The sequence below is a fragment of the Artemia franciscana genome, chromosome 4 (genome assembly GCF_032884065.1).
Source record: "Artemia franciscana chromosome 4, ASM3288406v1, whole genome shotgun sequence".
Classification (NCBI taxonomy): Eukaryota; Metazoa; Arthropoda; class Branchiopoda; order Anostraca; family Artemiidae; genus Artemia; species Artemia franciscana.
In genome coordinates, this window is record NC_088866.1 from 9687343 (window position 1) to 9706610 (window position 19268).

Sequence of the window (19268 nt, forward strand, 5' to 3'; positions counted from 1 at the left end):
CTAAATCTTAAACGAGGCTTTTCATATGCAAATTTACCGTATTCCATTAACTTGTATAAGATGAACTTTTGAGCTAAATTGTCCCTCAACTTTATGTTTTTTTTTCTTATGATCTTTAAGAGAAAATAATTTTTAATTGCTTTGTATATTAGTTTGGCATGCAAAGATGACGTTTCCATTTTTCGTTTTCGAAGATCTTTTATAATGCTGAAAACAGAAAGGGTCAACATGTTAACCATGTGTTTCTCAGAATGAGTTTTGAACCAAAAGGGTTCAAAACTCTCACTCTCTCAGGCCGCGTATTCTGCCTAGGACTAATCTTACGACGGGTACAGTACTCCTTGTGTAACCACTTCTACTACGAGTACTATTAATATGTTCACTATTAATTAACTCATGTTGTATAGATGATGAGCCAAAAGCCATGAAAGAAAATATGGGGCCTCAGTTTAGCACTCCCACTCTCCAAAGAAACATTATTTCACTCTATCGCTTATTAAAACACTATAAAATGCAATTAAAAAAAGAAAAACTCATTATAAAAACAGTTTATTCAAGAAAAATAAATAGCAAACTTAGAGCAAAGTTAGCTTCTATATAATTTCAAATTTAAAACGAACAAAAATCGCTAGGAATGAAGAAATGGAATATAAATGAACATAAACCATGAGAGAAAACAATTTAAACTTAAAACTAACAGAAATTTCCACAACAGACATTTGTAATGGTATTGCCGTGACCTGACTTTTAAAAGGCTAGAGTATCATTTTACTTTGAAGCTATTTTTTGTTTTGCGATTGCCCAAGCTTCCAAAAAGCATTATTTTTTATCAATATACTTATAACTGTCTATTTATACTAGCCTAATATACGAATTAATTTTATAATGTTTTTCTTCCTTTGAAATCTGTGCGTTTGGAGGTTGAAAGGATTGGCAAAACTGCGCTTATTCTTGGTAATTAATGTTTGTTTAAAGTGTGACTTCATTGTTTTTGTTCGTTTTTGTGATTTTGTTCGTTTTAGGTTCCATTGCTCCATGCTTAGTAATTTCATATCGTTTCAATCGAAACATCCAGAATAAGCTAATTTTTCAACTTTATAAATTATAGGTTTTTTTGAAACACTGTTTTTATGGCACTTGGTATTAACCAAGTGACATATAGCAATCGCAAATTCTGTCGGTCCTGGTTTTGCTACTTTAGGCACTTCCAGGTAAGCTAGGAAGATGAAATTTGGCAGGCGTATCAGGGATCGGACCAGATTAAACTAGAAATAGTCGTTTTCCCTATTTGACCACCTGGGGGGGAGTGGGGGCCCGCTAAGTCGGAAAAAATAGAAAAAATGATGTATTTTTAACTTACGAACGGTTGATCAGATCTTAATGAAATTTGATGTTTGGAAGGATATTGTGTCTCAGAGCTGTTATTTTAAATCCCGACCGGATCTGGTGACATTGGGGGGGGGAGGAGTTGGGAGGGGAAACCTAAAATCTTGGAAAACACTTAGAGTGGAGGGATCGGGATGAAACTTGGTGGGAAAAATAAGCACAAGTCCTAGATACATGATTGACATAACCGGAACGGATCCGCTCTCTTTGGGTTAGTTGGGAGAGGGGTTAATTCAGAAAAATTAAAAAAATGAGGTATTTTTAACTTACGAACGGGTGATCGGATCTCAATGAAATTTGATATATAGAAGGATATCGTGTCTCAAAGCTCTTATTTTAAATCCCGACCGGATCTGGTGACATTGGGGGGAGTTTGGTTTGGAGGAACCTAAAATCATGGAAAACGCTTAGATTGGAGGGATCGGGATGAAACTTGGTGGGAAAAATAAGCAGAAGTCTTAGATACGTGATTTAAATAATTGGCACAGATCCGCTCTATGGGGGGGGGGGGGTAATTCTGAAAAATTAGAAAAAATGGCGTATTTTTAACTTACGAAGGAGTGATCGGATCTTCATGAAATTTCAGATTTAGAAGGACCTCGTAACTCAGATCTCTTATTTTAAATCTCAACCGGATCCAGCGTCATTGGGGGGGGGGGGCGGAAATCTTAGAAAATACTTAAAGAGTAGAGATCAGGATGAAACTGGATGGGAAGAATAAAAACCTGTCGTAAGATACGTGACTGACATAACCGGATCGGATCTACTCTCTTTGGTGGAGTCGGGGGGCGGGGTAATTTGGAAAAATGAGGTATTTGTAACTTCCGAAAGGGTAACCAGATCTTAATGAAATTTGATATTTAGAAGGATCTTGTGCTTTAAAGCTCTATTTTTAAATTCCGATCAGATCCTGTGACATTGGAGGGGGAAACCGGAATTCTTGGAAAACTTGAAAATTGGGGTATTTTTATCTTATGAATAGGTGATCGGATCTTAATGAAATTTTATATTTAGAAGGAATTCATGTCTCAGAGCTCTTATTCAAATCCCTACCAGATCTTTTGACATTGGGGGGAGTTAAAGGGGGAATTCTTGGAAAACACTTGGAGTGGAGGAATCGGGATGAAGCTTGGTGGACAGAATAAGCAAATGTCCTTGATACGTGAACGACGTAACCGTACCGGATTCGCTCTCTTTGGGGGAGTTGGGGGAAGGGTTCAGTGATTTGGCGAGTTTGGTGCTTCTGGACGTGCTAGGACGATGAAAATTGGTAGGCGTGTCAGGGAGCTGCACAAATTGACTTGATAAAGTCGTTTTCCCAGATTCGACCATCTGGGGGGGGGGGGGGTAAAGGGAGAGGAAAAATTCGATAAAATTAGGCATTTATAACCTACGAGTGGGTGATCGGATCTTAATGAATTTTAATATTTAGAAGGACATCGTGACTCAGAGCTCTTATTTTAAATCCTTACCGGCATTAAGCCTCTGATTTTTCTTTTAAATCAATCTATTGATTCTTAGAATTCTGTTAGAGCTCATACCATATGAGCTCTTGGCTCTTAGCTCTTCTTGCCTCGTCACAAGTGGCAAATGAGCTCTTAGCTCTTGTTTTATTAAAATTGTTATATATATAAAACATATGTACACTGTTCATTATCCAAAGCAGCTAATCAAGTAAGTCCTCTTAATTTGAAAGGTTAGCTCTCAAATAAGCTGAAGTGGAATAATTATACTGCTATTGTATCCAGAGTCCTTTTCCCCAGAGGCTTAGTCAGGAAGAGACTACCTCTCTAGGATTCAAAACTTGTTAAATACTGTCAAACACTTGTTAAAGCCTCTTAAATATGGAAAGATTCTTCAAAATGGGGACAAGAGAAGGTTGCTCTTCATTGTTATTGCTTGCCAAAGATAAAAACTGTTTGTGGCTATTAGGACTCAAATTAATCTAAATTAAAAATCATCTTCTGGTAATTTCCCAGATTTTGGTCGTATACTCGGCGGGCCTTTCTTAATTTGTCGTTCCAGTTCTGAAGCCATGTCACTTGTATCATCCGAAGAAAGATCGTTTTCATCAATTGATAAATCTGAATCGACATCAAGAGAATCAGAGTCATTTATTCCTTCTCCTGTCATACTGCCAATAGTATATGGTGCTTTGGAGTTCCGCCCTAGTTAGAAATGAAACATTTATTTTCAAGACTTGTAACAAATATAAATCAAACCAGATTACCGATATCATGCAATCATCCTACTAGCTAATGCTAAATAGTATTTGATATCGACACTCATACATCGAACACGGTATTTAAGTGTAAATACCAAAATTGAAAATTACAATTGAAGTTTTACCTTTTGTTCAAAGAGGGTGAAATATGCTAAGAATTTCCTTATTAAAATAAAATGTTAACATATTTTTACATTTCATTGCTGCTATAAAAAAAAAATCGCCTGTTATTATACTTCCGTCTTAATTGTGAATGGTCAGGAAGTGCAGTCTGAAAAAGTCGTATCAGGTCTTAAATTATAGTTAATGATGAGGGACTCATGGCTGCCTTTCTGATCTTCTTTGGGAACACAGTTAGGTCAGTTGTAGTTATCCTACCTAAGGTATATCAATTAGCCCTTAAGGGAGAAGGAATTCTTACAGATTATATGAAGTGGAAAAGGAGCTAAGGCAAAGAATCCACTATCTTGGTCCGAAAAAACTATAGCTTTTCTTTGATTCAGGCATGTTGGAAGCTCAGACATGTTGGATTTTAACAATCCTTCAAGGATTTAGCGCTATTTCCATATTGATTTTTTTTTTCATGATGCCCTTAGAAAAATCTTCCAAGGTTTTGATTTCCTTTATCTCAGAAAGTAAACTTTATGTGACTTTATTATTTATAATGAAAAGAGAAATCACCAATGCAACAGCACAAACACATAAAAAAAAAAGGACAGAAGGAGAAAAGGAAGACTGTTTTCCTACATTAGTGATTAATATAGATCAGCACTTGAATGAGGCCTTAACCCTACTCATCCATACAATCACATAAGTCAAACAGCATAGCCATACACAATCAACCATAAAGAATACTCCATGGACAGGCAGTCTACTAGATGAGCTACGTCTAAAGATGGCAGTCTAAGATGAGCTACTAGCAATTGTGAATATGGTTTCCGATAAATGGGAAGTACCTGGTGAATTTTGTGACATTCTAATTAAGACCGTTTATAAGGAAGGTGATAATATTGATAGTAGTAATTATAAAGGCATTAGCTGGTTTTCAAAAAAAGCGAATTATTTAGAAGGATGATATGACTCTTAACCTAAGAGATAATATTGACAACTGCTGGTATGCTTAAATAAACACATCTCAAGGTCAGCTTTAAAAGAAGAGATAGTCTTTTGTCGACTAAAAAAGGGAAAAGAATCAGATGTCACGAACCAGTGTGTCCTATATTTTTTGTCTAAATGCAGGTTCTTTTAGCCCTGTCTACACTCCATACTACTACTAAGACTAAGGGTATTAAGGTACAAATTTAAGGTGAAATTGATCTAAATCAAGACACACTTTATACAAAGAGGGTGTCAGAAGTTGTATCAGCAATATCTTGGGATCGGGTTAGAGTATTAAGTTGAAACTTTCAGGGCATGGTCTGGGGTGATGATCAGTTGGCCAAACGGCAATAATCCATACTATCACTGCTACTACTGTTGCTGCTGTTACTACTACCACTATTACTAATGCTGCTACTATTACTACTAAAACTGTGACTTCTATTGCGACACCTACTAAGCCTAAGAGTATTAAGGTGAATATTTCAGGGGAAATTGAGGGAGAAGCTAAACTAAATCAGAACCCACTATGTGCATGTACGTTGTCAAAAACAAACGCCAGCAATGTTTCGAGAACTACTTAGCGGATTATGTTGAGGGGGGGGGGGTGTTGAACTAACCAAAAGGCACTAAGTGCCTACTAGTAGTAATAATGTTACTACAATTACTGCTACTACTGAGGTTAACGGTATTAAGATGAAACTTTCAGGGAGTTTTTAGGGAGAGTCTGATTTAAATCAAAACATATCATGTGGGTGCATTTTGCCAAAAAGGTGTATCAGCAAAATCTTAGGAACGGCTTAGAGTATTAAGTTGAAACTTTTAGGACATTTTGAGGTGGTGTTGGACTAACCAAAAGGCAATATGTGCATGCTACTAATACTACTTCTAATGCTAGTTTACTACTCCTACTAAGGGTAAGGGCGTTAAGATGAAATATTTTGGAAATTTTGAGGGGGTGCTGAACTAAATTGAAACATACTACTTGCATGCAGGTTGTCAAAAGGAAGTGTCAGTAATATTTAGGGAAAGCATAGAGCATTAAGTTGAAACTTGCAGGGCATGTTGAGGGGAAACGTTGAACTAACCAAAGGGCAATATGAATTAACCAAAAGGCACTTTTTGCATACTGCTAATACTACTACTACTGTCAATACCACTACAGAAACTATTACTACTAATACCATTTCTACGAAACCTACTATTACTACTCCGAAACCTACTAAAATCAGCAAGCTACAAGATCTTAGCATTTCGACGAAGCAAAAAACGATAAATTGAGCAGAAGGAAGTATGATCTTAGTTGTAAGCACTTTGATGAAGCCAAAAAATGAAGCTAATGTTTGGAGATAAGGAACCAATCTTGTATATTTGCTGGGCAAATAGAAAAGACCAGTATAACACTGCAGGTCATATTTAAACTGACATCAGACGACTTGACTAACAGTTGATGTAAAGAAAAATCCATTTTTATTTGTTTCTTACCATTAGAAAATTTTTCACTTTCCAAATTTTCATCTCTTTCAGCTTTTTCTTCATTGTCGAATTTATCAGCTAATTCCAAATATTCTTGCTCGTTAAATCTGTCGGCTAGACGCCTGGCAATATTCTGAAATACATAAAAATATAAAGACTTGAGTATCTTATTTTATGGAGACTTATAAGAAAAAATGGGTATAATCAGCTTAGAAGACTTATACTAACTAATTGTGGCTATTTTCAAGTAAATTTCAGGATTATTTTTTATGTTATCATGGCTTAAGTATGGATAGATTTCCATCGATTCTGTTTATAGATATGTGTATCTATTTTTTTTTTTCTTTTTGGTAAATCCGAATAATTCTTATTAGTTCTAAAGAATCGTTTTCAAACCATTTCTGTGTTGTGACTCCTCCCCCCAATAGGCTTTAAACAACAAAGTCAATCGCTTCGCCAGCCCTTAAACTTTTCTTTTTTATTTGATTGTTTAATTAGTTGTATTACTAGTCAAGTTAAACTACACTACTCATTAATACATGCTTATAAATTTTTCTAATTTTTTTTTCAGTTTCATGCATATTTTAACGCGTTCACCCCCCCCCCCCCCCCATTGGCATAATTCAAAATGCCTTCCCAAATCAAATGTCAATGAAAACTGGTCCACATGTTACCGTAAAGGCAAAGATATACTAAAGAAAACCGACCCGTTTCTCTGGACACTTGAATTTTTCAGGCTTATCTTAACTTTGACAAGATTTATTGCAGGAACTAAATTTCGGCTGGGGGGCAAACTGAGGTCTGGGGAGGGTGGCAAACTGAGGTCTGAGGGGAAAGAAAACATGGGTCTTCAGGGGACAATTGCTCCCCCTTCCCTATAGCAAACTACGCCCCTTCCCCCACCCACATTTCACTTTCCGGCTGAGAAGTCATGAAACGGAAATCATAATCACCAATACAGATTGTCACGTCTGATGCTGCATCCTTTACCTGTATTTATATTTGACTTAAATCAATTAATCGATGAATAAAAGATTGTTTTTCACCTAAGCTTGAATTTTTCTGACTCTGACCTATTGTCTATGGGACCATGACCCCCCTTGAAGGTTAAAATCCTGCGGGTAAAAACAAACCCGTTCCACAGACTTGATTCTCACTTTAAGATTTAGTAAATGAAAATGGTCCAGATAGACTCATCTCATGTCTTTCCTGAAGGTAAACAAACGCTACTTACCAGTCTCTCATTCATAATTTCCTTTTCATTTCTTTCTCTTTCTTCCATTTGGTTTTTGAAAAATAACAGAGAACGGAATTTGCTCACGTATTGCTCTTGACACTCACGCAATTCAGCTTCAATGCGTTCAAGATCATCCATGTAGGCGGGACGAATTTTTCTCACAGCCTGTTACAATAGTTAGTATGAAAACTAAAGATCGCTTAGATTAAAACTAAACAAGAAGCAAAACTTTAAAAGATAAAGCAAAACTTTAAAAGATACTTACAAAATCTATCTCCCCCCCAAAAAAAAACAACAACAAACAAATGAGATATTTTTTATTATGGTTTTAATGTATAACGGATATTAAAAGACTTTTTGAGAGGCAGTCCACCCCCCAAGCATTATTTTTGCCTCTGTCACAGAGTCACATATTTTAGAAACCATCCAAGACGGGAAATTCCTTATACCACTACATAGTGTAAACAGGTCACTAGAGTTTAGCCAATTCATACAGGAAATTAATTTCAGGGTATTATACAAATCACATTTTAGTCAATCTTGTGACTAAAATCAAAGTTGCCAAAGACTCATGTTCCAATTATGCATCTCGTTCGTAATGTGTTGAGTTGAAGATTGCTTGACTTTCATAAGTAAAATCGATGATTGGCCAATAAGAATAAAGATGGGAGAGCATACGGAATGGCAAGGAGATTTACATCATTTTGGATTTTTTTTCTTTCTGAATGGCGATTCATTATTTTTCACCCTTCAAAACACAGCCTATCCCCGTCAATGCGTTTGATAATATTGCTGTGGGACATTTTTACCTAGAATATACGTTTTAAAGACCCTTGGTAATTAATTGCAGTGACAGGCCAGTAAAATGTCCGAGAAGTCCAGTTATCAATCGGCCTTTTTTTCCTTTTTTGGCTTTTTTTTTCAGTAAAAGTTAGGTATTACCATGCGCATCGGGTTCTGGCCAAAGTGCTTGTGGCTACCAAGAATCAAGGCTGTGAGATTTATTTGTGCGCTTTGGATCCTTATAAAAAAAATCTACAGTGCTGCACATGCCCAACTATGCTTCTTCGTTTAAACCCTAAGAGCTAATTCATCTGCCGCAAAAGTTTGCAATTTTGGCGTGGCAATTCTTGCGTCAAATTGAAGGCTTTATTGTTACTTTAAAACTAAGATTTAGCTTTGTTTGGAATATTGCTATTAATACTGGCGTGAGGCAAGGCGGTGTCCTTAACACCCAGTCTGGTTAACGCCTGCACTTAATTTATACTTCCCCAAATGAAGCCGACTCATTTTTATGGTTTTATGACGCGTATTATTTAGCATACGCCGGTCGCCTGCTATTGATTGGTCAGATAAAATCAGAACTTGCAAAATTTTTACAACTTGCTTCTAATCTTAATCTTAACACAGAAACATGGGAGGAGTACCTCGTTTTCAATTATAATTATAGCTCTAGTCCATTCTTTTTCCATTTGTTCGGTTACTTTTCTCAAGTGGTTAAAAGTACATATTTCACCATTATTAAGATTCCTTTGAGGTCAGGTACTGAAAGATATTGAAGAAAAACTCAAATAGAACATGCAAAAATAGTTCCTAATAGGGGTCGCTATAGCAGAAAGGTGATGATAATGTTGTACGCTGCTTTTAAAGACCATTTGGCTCATTTTAGGTCTTATGTTTATAAGGTTATTAGACCAGATGATGCTAAGAAAGTTCGTAGAGTTATTTTCGATAATGTAAGTTTTTGCTATGTCTTACACTTTTGTTTGTAAACAGAAGAATTATGTCACAGAATTGTGCTACTAACATTACAATTTCGCTTAATCAGGAGAGTGAAAGGCTTGTCCAAAATATGGGCCCAATTCCTAGTCTTTTCATCCGCTGAACTGTTGACTTAGTGCTTAGTTTTGTTGTTAAATAGGTAGCCGCATTTGCGCTTTTTTTCCTTTTTCCTCTTTGTATGCCGCTTTTTTTGGTGTGTTAAGTGGATAATAAATGAACCATTATTACTAGTATAACTTTGGTATCCCTTTCTTCTTACTAAATAATAATATGCATATATTAATGCAGCGAAAATCTGTTTCAGTTCATGAGATCAGAAAAGCCGTATCAGCTTTTTGGAAATGTCTACCTTAAATGTAGTTACTCCTTGAAGGTGCAGGTCACGAAACCAACCAATTCGAGTCACTTAATCAATTGGTGAAACTAAAAAATGAATTTGATAAGATAACCCCTGCAGGGATCCTTTTAAATATATTTCCAAAAACAAACAAATTTGCTTCTTAGGTTACAGAAACTGGAGGTTCCCTCCAACAGGTGATCAAAGCAAACTATTGGTGATATAGAGTATGATGAATTATACGACTATTCCGACTGGACGTACGACGGGTTCTTGTCTATGGGTATGATTTCAGATTTAACAAATTCATCTTTATTGTTTAATTTAGAAAAAGGACTCCCAAAAAATGATTTTCCACCCAAATTTTGTTAAGAGGTTTGGTGCCGTCGCAACAATACTGACTTAGTTTAAAAACAAGGAGGGAATACAGCTTAATCTTTCTGAATAGGATTTGGAAGGATTAGACCAAGATCAGTTACATCCCCTCAGGTTACATATTTGGCTATCAAAATTATGGACAGAAAAACGACCATAAATTACAAAGGCCCAGGAGAAACGATTAGTAGCACAGCCTATATAGACACCAGTTGCGCGGAGTCGCATCTTGCCCATTGAAGGATTTCACCACATATCTTTGGACTAGGCGTTTACCTCCAGAATTCCCACAGCCAATCAGCGCGGAAAGATTTTGGCTCTATTTCAGGAGTGGCTCTATTCCGCCAATCAGAACGGAAAGATCTTGGCTCTATCGTCGATGCCGCGACGATAGCTATATGTTGCTTTTGAAAAATGTTTGCGCAACTGGTGTCTATATAAGCTGTGATCAGCAAACACTAGATTGCCTAGCTCCATGAAAAATCGCCTACTTCACCTAATTCGACCCCTGAAACATAAATATTTACCGCTAGTCGCTGCTGAATTCTTTGTAGCTCTGATGTTTTCCTTTCAATAGATGCATCCAAGATTTTTTCCGTTTCTGATACGTTATTACGCTCATTCTCAACAGTTTCCATTTCTTCTTTTGCCGTCTCTATTTCAGTTTTGATTAAGTTCTCTACAAGTTGTACGTTCAAGGGTCGGTTAAGGGCTTTTAAACATTCTTCCTTGAAAATTGAGAGAAATAATAAATATCAATTCAGTCACAAGCGAGAGGATCTTTACAAGTCTCCAAAATATGCACAGGTGGCAGAATAGAAATATTATGTAAAGCATGTTTAAATCACAAAAAGTATTAAAAAACTGAAAAATTCAAAATCTATTTATCGTTTTTAAACCATGAAAAAGAACATAAACAACTAAGGTAAGCAGTGAAAGAACACATGTGTGCAAATTTTCTTATCTCAACCTAAAAATTTATATTCCGTAATTTTATTGTGCTATTTTACCTCCCGGGTACATCTAGTGAAAATGAAATCTGAATTTCTAAAGAAAAAACAAACACGCATACGAAATATTAATATAAGTAATAAACAATTTTCTCCAAGAAGTATTCGATTTGTTAACGATGTTCTCAAACAAAGTAAGCTAACGGTTTTTAGTTGGAGGACGGAAACACTAATGCTGGGAATATTGTTGGTTAAGATTTTTTGTTTGGACGACAGAAAAATCCCTATAAGATTTACAAAAATCTTTAGACCCAAGTCACCCCTCCACCCAAATATTAAGATTTTTGGGGTTTTTCACGTTATTTTCATCATTTCTCACACACTTGTTTTAGTAAGAATAAGGTGAATTGTTTTTAGCTGGATGTGAAAACCAATTGATGTTAGTGACCGAGTTTCATTGTTTGGTATCGCAGTGCCATAACCTGATCTTCTGAGATATTAGTTTTTCAACCTTGATCAAATTTTTCCTCGGAACACCAAAGTCGTATAGTGGCTGTCAGGGTTGCTAGAGATTTGACATTGTACCAAGACTCAATCGGTGTTGCTGAACTAAGGCTATGCGTCTTTTGCGCAGTTTCGTGTAATCATGACTGAGCCAGCAACAGCATATTCATGAACTAAAATGCAAATAAAATAAAGTAAAACAGAAACATACATTAGGATAGAAAAAATTAAATATAAAATAGAAAGAAAACCTGAAAATTTGAACTACAACACAAAAGCTATTCAGAGTGCCGAACAGAACAAGAAAAACAAAAGATGAGTACATACCAGAATATTGATATTAAATTGAGTAAGGGCATTAATTAGAAGATTTATCACATACTTCTTAATAGTTTTACAAGACGTCACCACGCTCAATGTGCGAGGCGTTGACTAAATTTTTGAAGCCCCTGTAGATCTACGCAAATATAAGGCTATAAGAAAAATGAATACATTATATCAGCTTAAGACAGAACTTTAAGGTATTTCTTGGTCTAATAGTTTTTCAGGAAGCTCTTTCAATCATAAGTTGAACCCTGTATTTGCTATACTATTGCTGAATTACGTCAATTGACGAAAGTTTAATGAGGGGGAAATGTATTTTCAATATTTAGGGTGGTAAATGTGTTGTTTTATCAGTTTTCCAATGAAGTTACCAAAAATTGGCATATTTCAATGAAAATACCCCCCGATAAGGTATGTTTCAAAATATAGAAAACATATTAGGGGATACAGGCCCTCCGCACGCTTCTCCACCACTGATATAATTTACGTTGATATAATTGGTTGCTGAATGTTTCTTTACACTTTTTATGATAAAAAAATGGTGCGTTTTATTTGAATCTTGTGATCGGGCGCTAGGGATCAACAACCCCAAAGTGGACACCAAAGTGGTATAGTTGCTGTCAGGGTTGCTGGAGATTTTGACACTGTACCAAGACTCAATCGGTATTGCCAAACCGAGGCTATGCGTCTTTTGCGCAGTTTCATCTAATCTTGACTGAGCTAGCAACAGTATATTCATAAGCTAAAATACAAACAAAATAAAGTAAAACAAAAACATAGGAATAGAAGGAAAACCTGAAAATTTAAACTACACCACAAAATCTATTCATAGTGCCGAACAGAACAAGCAAAACAAAAACATTTGTACATACCAGAATGTCAATGATAAATTGAGTAAGGGAATTAATTAGAAGATTTATCATAGACTTTTTAACAGTTTTACAGGACGTCACTACACTCAATGAAATTGTGCAAGGCGTTGACTAACTTTTTAAAGCACCTCCAGGTCTACGCAAATATAAGGCTGTAAGAAAAATGATGACATAATGTCAGTTTAAAACAGGACATTAAGGTCTTTCTTTAAGGAGAGGGGAATGTATTTTTCGATATCTAAGGGGTAAATGTGTTGTTTTATCAGTTTTTCAATGAAGATACCAAATATTGGCATATTTCAATGAAAATACTCCACGAAAAGTTGTGTTTCGAAACATAGAACAAATATTGGGGGGTCAGAGGCCCTCTGCACGCTTATCCACCACTGCTATTATTTACGCTGATAGAATGCGCTACTGAATGTTTCTTTACGCTTTTTATGATAAGAAATGGTGCGTTTTATTTGAATCTTGCGTACGCATGATCGGGCGCTAGCGATCAACTACCCCCCCCCCCCCGACCACTACAATCAAGATATTTCTGTAAATAGCCAAAATTCTATCAAAATTTTATTTTTGGTGTTCAATAGATTCCGTGCATTTTTGCTGTTACCACGCGCCCCGTCCATAAAAATTAATAGATGGAAGCGACGAGATACACTAGCATTATCAACACGGGGTAGAGCCCGTTGGAAATAGGAAAAATAGAAAAAACAAATATAAAACAAATAAATACAAACTAACCTGCAGATCCCTTTCACTATCGAGAAGAGTGAAAATTTCGACACTCTTGCCAGTAATGTCCGTTATTAAGGAGCGCATCTCAGCAGCACCGTCGAAATGAAAATCGGCATGTTCCTCCTGTAGCGTTGAGATATCCATGGACTTCAAAAGATATCTTGTAACCTTTGAAAGTTCACGTACAGCAGAAATATCAGCCTTGAAAACTCCAACTGGGTCAATTTTTTCTTTCGTTTGTTCGCTCTGAAAGACAAAATTTGCATTGAAAGAAAGTAGTTCTGAAAGAAATTATTAGTATTTGTTTATTTCATGTTAGTATTAGCATTAAATATTTTCGGTGAAAATTGATGATACTTAAAACATTTCTTCATTTGACCTTTACTAGAGAGGGTACTCCCCCCCCCCTTTCCCTAGATTCTGAGAAATACCTTTTGTGGTACTTTTATTGAAAAATATTCTTTTCTGGTATTTTCATTGACAAAGTTATAAAAATGCCCCATTTAAATTTGAAACATAAACCCTCCTCCCTAATATCCGTGAATTTCCACCATTGGATAAAACTGAGAGGAAAATTTTGAATCCTCGAAGTAAAAAAAAAAAAAAAAAAAAAAAAAAAAAAAAAAAAAAAAAAAAAAAAAAAAAAAAAAAAAAAAAAAAACTAGAATGAGAGCGTATGTAGTTTCATGCGTTAGTTATTGTATATTAGTTAACATTTTAACTGGAATATTGACACCTTAATAATTTAGGCGTCAAATCATACCTCAACTGGTAACACCTTAAATATTTCACGTCATGTGAAAAAGTAAACTAATAAATCGAAAAGATGGTATGACTTCGTCATAGAACCACAAATTTTAACGATTGATGAATTTGATGACTAGAAGGTTACTTTATGATTTTATAATCTCATGATGTTTATCATTATTCTTTTTCGTTTGAAGGCTTTTATAAATCAGGGTTAAATTCATAAATTTGCTTTTCTTTGCTGCATGATACACTTACAAGTAATTGGCCAAAAGTTGCTAAATACGGACAAAAACCACACTGTTTTTCCATCATCCAAAATGTAAGAAGTCAATGAGGAATTTTCTGAAGACAGTGATTAAAATACACCTAAGGAACTATTTTGGCCTTATGAAAAATAGCTGACTTCAGCAAAATATGATGCAAATGCTAAAACAAAGAAGTCACTAATCACAGTACAAGTATATACCAGCAGCGAAATGTTTCTCCAAATATGAGACACATTTACTAGCACGGAATTTGGGAAGTTCCGAGACCGTCAGAGCTATACTTTCAGTTGCTACATGGTTTTCCAACGGAACGATTTGTCATTGCGCGTGCGCGAAGGCTATGTCGTGAAGAATAGTTTAGCTTGTGTGGTTTTAGATGTTTCAAAAATTTTCAACGGAGAGTATAGAACTTTTCGCTGCTCTGCGTTACTTCTACTGTGCCACTAATGAATGGACTCCACGGCATTAGTAAATTTCTCCGCAAAGTTAATAAACCGTGTTCCTCAAAAGACATTGTTGACTCTATTGCAGTCAGAAAGAAAGTTAAGCTTTATTTAACTTTTTCAAGAAAATAAACAAAGCCAATAGCAGAAGACCTCTGAAGACATTTCAAACAAAGGACATATATATAAAATTAGTATGTGTCTATATCAAACAATTTGTGGTACCAAGTTGTAAATAGTTAGTGACTTGGCTCAATAGTAACCGAAATTTTTAAAAACCACATTTTAATATTGATAGATGCATCAAAAGAATTTAGCTTTTATACTGATTCCAAATATATAAAGTTCGTTAAGTTTAATATTAACTCTCAAAAGCTTTGCACCTGCAAAATTTGCTCAAAATTCCAAAAAGGGCTAAAATACCCCAAAAAGTCGATCGGTCTTAATGAAAATAACACCATCAGATCCAACATATCAGAGAACTCTACTGTAGTGGTCTCAAAATCCTATAATAATAGTAATAATAACAATAACATTTATTCACCCACCATCCACAAAAAATAGATTATAGTGGAGCACTACAAAAAAAAAAAGAAAAAGAAAACCAGCTTCTAAAAAGACAAAGAAACAACACTCATTGTAATTCACGACACACCAATAAACGCAGGTGAGAAACGTCATCTATCTAATATAACTTTTAGCACTGAGTTATTTCGAATGCTAGAACATTGTTTAGATGGCTCTTTAAGGCCATATTTTTCAACGCAGGAATTCTTATAACGCTTGGGTATATACAGTAAAAATTTTGCATGTTTATGGTAGTACTTTTTGATTTTTTCAGTGTCTCTCAATGACATCATGTGGGATGCACTGGCTAGGTAGGTTATGCAGGGCTACACTGAACAATAAATCGACGCAAGAGATTTCCTGGAGTTGCGTCAGCGATTAGACACTACAAACGCATAAGCACATTTAATGGCGGTAGTTATTTACTAAACAATTGCTTGTCCAGTTTTAATTATAAACATCTAGGTGCAAAAGTCTAGGAGCTTTCTAGGTGCAATCTAGGAGCTTTACATTTTTTTTTTTTTTTTTTTTGAAAGAAGAAAGGTCATTGATACGTGTTTTTATTTTGCCCCAGTGGCAAAAGAATCGAACCGTTGATCCTAGAAGACAGAGAAGGCTCATTTGATCGGAAATAAAAAGTTACAGGGTCCTTTTTAGTGACCAAAATAGTTGACTAGCCCCCCTCTCATGGCCCCTTTTCCCAAAGACTTCTGATAAAAATTTTGAGATAGGTGTTTGATTTAGAATAGTTGAAAGGTCCAATAGCTATGCTTTTAGGAATGATATGACCGTCCATAGTCCTTGGGAAAAGCCTGTAAGTTATGCAGTTTGCCCATTGTTCACATTTGGTATTCGTTATTGAAATGTTTTAGGGGGTATTTTATGTAGGTGGGGAAGGGATTTTCCACATGGAGAATTGTCCTTGAGGATTAGAGTTTCTGGAGTAAATTTTCCAGGGGAAATTTTACTCGGAGGGAGGTGACGGCAGAGATTTCCCAACATGATTGAGAAACGATCAGAAACTAATATAAAAATGTGAAGTTTTTTCCAATTGAAAGTAATAAGGAATATTGAAATTTAAAACCAACAGAAATTGTTCCGAATAAGCGTGGAACTGCCCCTTTTTCAACCCTTCCTCTTTAGACTTTTAAAAATCTTTCGACTTTTTAAAGTTAGACTTTTTGTCGCAATTCTTTAATTCTTTAAAATACAAGGAATAGTTAATTTGAATGAGATACATTTCTGAAGGACTTCAAGACTTCAGCGTAAAGAGCGAGAGTTGAGGAAGGGGCAGCTCCACTCATCTATGGAATAATTTCTGAGTTGAAACAACTGTTTTTTTATTTATTTAAAATATAGTACTTGTTTAAATCTTTGTTTGGTAAAAGTAAGGATTAGACTAAAGGCCCTTTTTACTATGAGACCAACTTATTAAAAGGGGGGAGGAAGCGTAAGAGGGTCGTTTTCTCGACTTTTTGCTTGCTAATTCAAACTGTTTGCTACAGAACATTTCTGTACTGTCCAAAAAGTGAAAATCTTGGGTGAAAGGGACAAACATTATAGTATGAAACTTCATGGAAACTTTATTAACTTTAAAGACGTCATGGAAGCCTTGTGTAAGAATGTAGCTTACTCAGAAACTCCTCTTCGACAAAACAACAATGAAACAACAAGAGCTAAGAGCTCATGTGGCACTTGTCACCAAAAGCCAAGAGCTCATATGGCACGAGCTCTAGTAAATTTTCCTTTTAAATCAATAGACTGATTTAAAAGAACAACCAGAGGCTTAATGGCGGTCGGGATTTCAAATAAGAGCTCTGAGACACGAGGTCCTTCTAAATATATAAATTCATTAAGATCCAATCACCCATTCGTAAGTTAAAAGTACCTCATTTTTTCTAATTTTTTCTCTCCCTTCAGCCCTCCAGATGGTCGAATTAGGGAAAACGAGTCTATCAAGTCAGTTTGTGCAGGTCCCTGACACGCCTACCAATTTTCATCATCCTAGCATGTCCAGAAGCACCATACTCACCAAAACACTGAACCTCCCCCTAACTCTCCCAAACAGAGTGGCTCCAGTCCAGTTGCTTCAATCACGTATCTACGGCATTTGCTTATTCTACCCACCAAATTTCATCCCGATCTCTCCACTCTAAGCGTTTTCCAAGATTTCCGGTTTCCCCCTCCAACTCCCCCTAATATCACCAGATCCTGTCGGGATTTAAAATAAGAGCTCTGAGACATAAGTTCCTTCTAAATATCAAATTTCATCAAGATCTGGTCACCCATTCTCAAGTTAAAAATACCTCAATTTTTTTTAATTTTTCCCAATTAACAACCCCCCCCCCAACTCACCTAAAGAGAGCGGATTCGTTATAATTATGTCAATTACGTATCTAGAACTTGTGCTTATTCTTCCCATCAAGTTTCATTACGATCTCTCCACTCTAAGGGTTTTCCAAGATTCCCGGTTTCCAAGATTTTTCTTTCCCCCTTCCAATCCCCATGTTCCCAGATCCGATTCAATATAAAAATGGAGCATAGGAGACATATGATATTTTTAGATATCAAGTTTCATTAAGATCCGATCACCCGATTCGTAAGATAAAGATACTTCACTTTTTACGTTTTCCAAGATTTCCAGTTTCCCCCTCCAACTGTCCCAATGTCACCGGATCTGGTCAGGATTTAAAATAAGAGCTCTGAAGCACAAGATCCATCTAGATATCAAATTTCATTAAGATCTTATCACCCGTTCGTAAGTTACAAATATCTACGAAAAACTAAAAAAATAAAAAAAAATAAAAATACTCCGAATATTTCGGCCCTACGTCCGGGAGCCTTTCTCAGCGGAAAAAATTACAAACCGACAATTTAAGACTTTTTTTAAAGACATCATAAATAAAATACCACGACAAATAAAACACCACAAAAAATATAAACAATAAAATAAATAAGAAACAAATTCACATTATAAAAAAAACTCCTGCACTGACGGTAATAACTTTAGAATAATACTAAAACAATTGTATATAATGAAACTTTCCTCTGCCACATCCGGTGTATAAATGGGAATATTATAAAACAAAACTCCTGCACTGACGGTGATATCTTTAGAATAAAACTAAAGCAATTGTATATAATGAAACTTTCCTCTGCCACATTCGGTGTATAAATGGGAATATTATAAAACAAAACTCCTGTACTGACGGTAATAACTTTAAAATAAAACTAAAGCAATTGTATATAATGAAACTTTCCTCTGCCACATTCGGTGTGGCATTGTATTTGTAATTATTTACAAATACCTCATTTTTTCTTAAATAATTTCCAAGACCACACTGCTTTTCCATTTACGAAAAATTGAGCAAAGAAAAAAACAGATTTAATTTCGAAAAAGCAGTGAACAAAAATAAAATATAAAAACTACATTTTAACTAAAAAATAAAAATACTCCGAATATATCGGCCCCACTTCCAGGACCCTTTCTCAACGGGAAAAAAAATACAACCGACAATTTAAGACTTTTTTAAGACATCACAAAAAAACCACGACAACTAAAACACTACGAGAAAAAAAATATATATAAGTATAAACAATAAAATAAGTAAGAACAACTCACATTATAAAACAAAACTACCAGAACTGATAGTAATAACTTTAGAACAAAACTTGAGCAAATGTTTATAATGAAACCATGGGTTCCTTTCCTCTGCAACAATCGGTGTATAAATGGGAATCTATTAAAACTGAAAATTATATTTACATGAACAAAACAAAAGAAGGTCACCCAACCCCAGATCCAAAAAGAATCTTACAGGTTAATCAAACATGGTTATGAATTATAAATTGAATGGATTTTTTCATTTGATAGTTTAGCTGAAGTCCGTTGACTTCTCACAGCATTGACCTTGCTTTGACTTTCGTTCGCAAGGTTAT

General features: G+C 35.4%; 1 protein-coding gene across 1 annotated transcript in view; it reads right to left on the reverse strand.

The window, feature by feature from the left end:
* Positions 1–533: 533 nt before the first annotated feature.
* The window catches only part of LOC136025961 (clusterin-associated protein 1-like), a 41437-nt gene continuing 22702 nt past the window's right edge, over positions 534–19268 (reverse strand). Inside the window, exons 3-7 of the mRNA XM_065702080.1 lie at positions 13310–13549; positions 10443–10643; positions 7419–7586; positions 6194–6317; positions 534–3554 (exon numbers count right to left, since the gene is read on the reverse strand). Of these exons, the coding sequence (XP_065558152.1) occupies positions 3337–3554; positions 6194–6317; positions 7419–7586; positions 10443–10643; positions 13310–13549 (951 nt within the window). The 3' untranslated portion in view covers positions 534–3336. The remainder of the gene's footprint in view (positions 3555–6193; positions 6318–7418; positions 7587–10442; positions 10644–13309; positions 13550–19268) is intronic.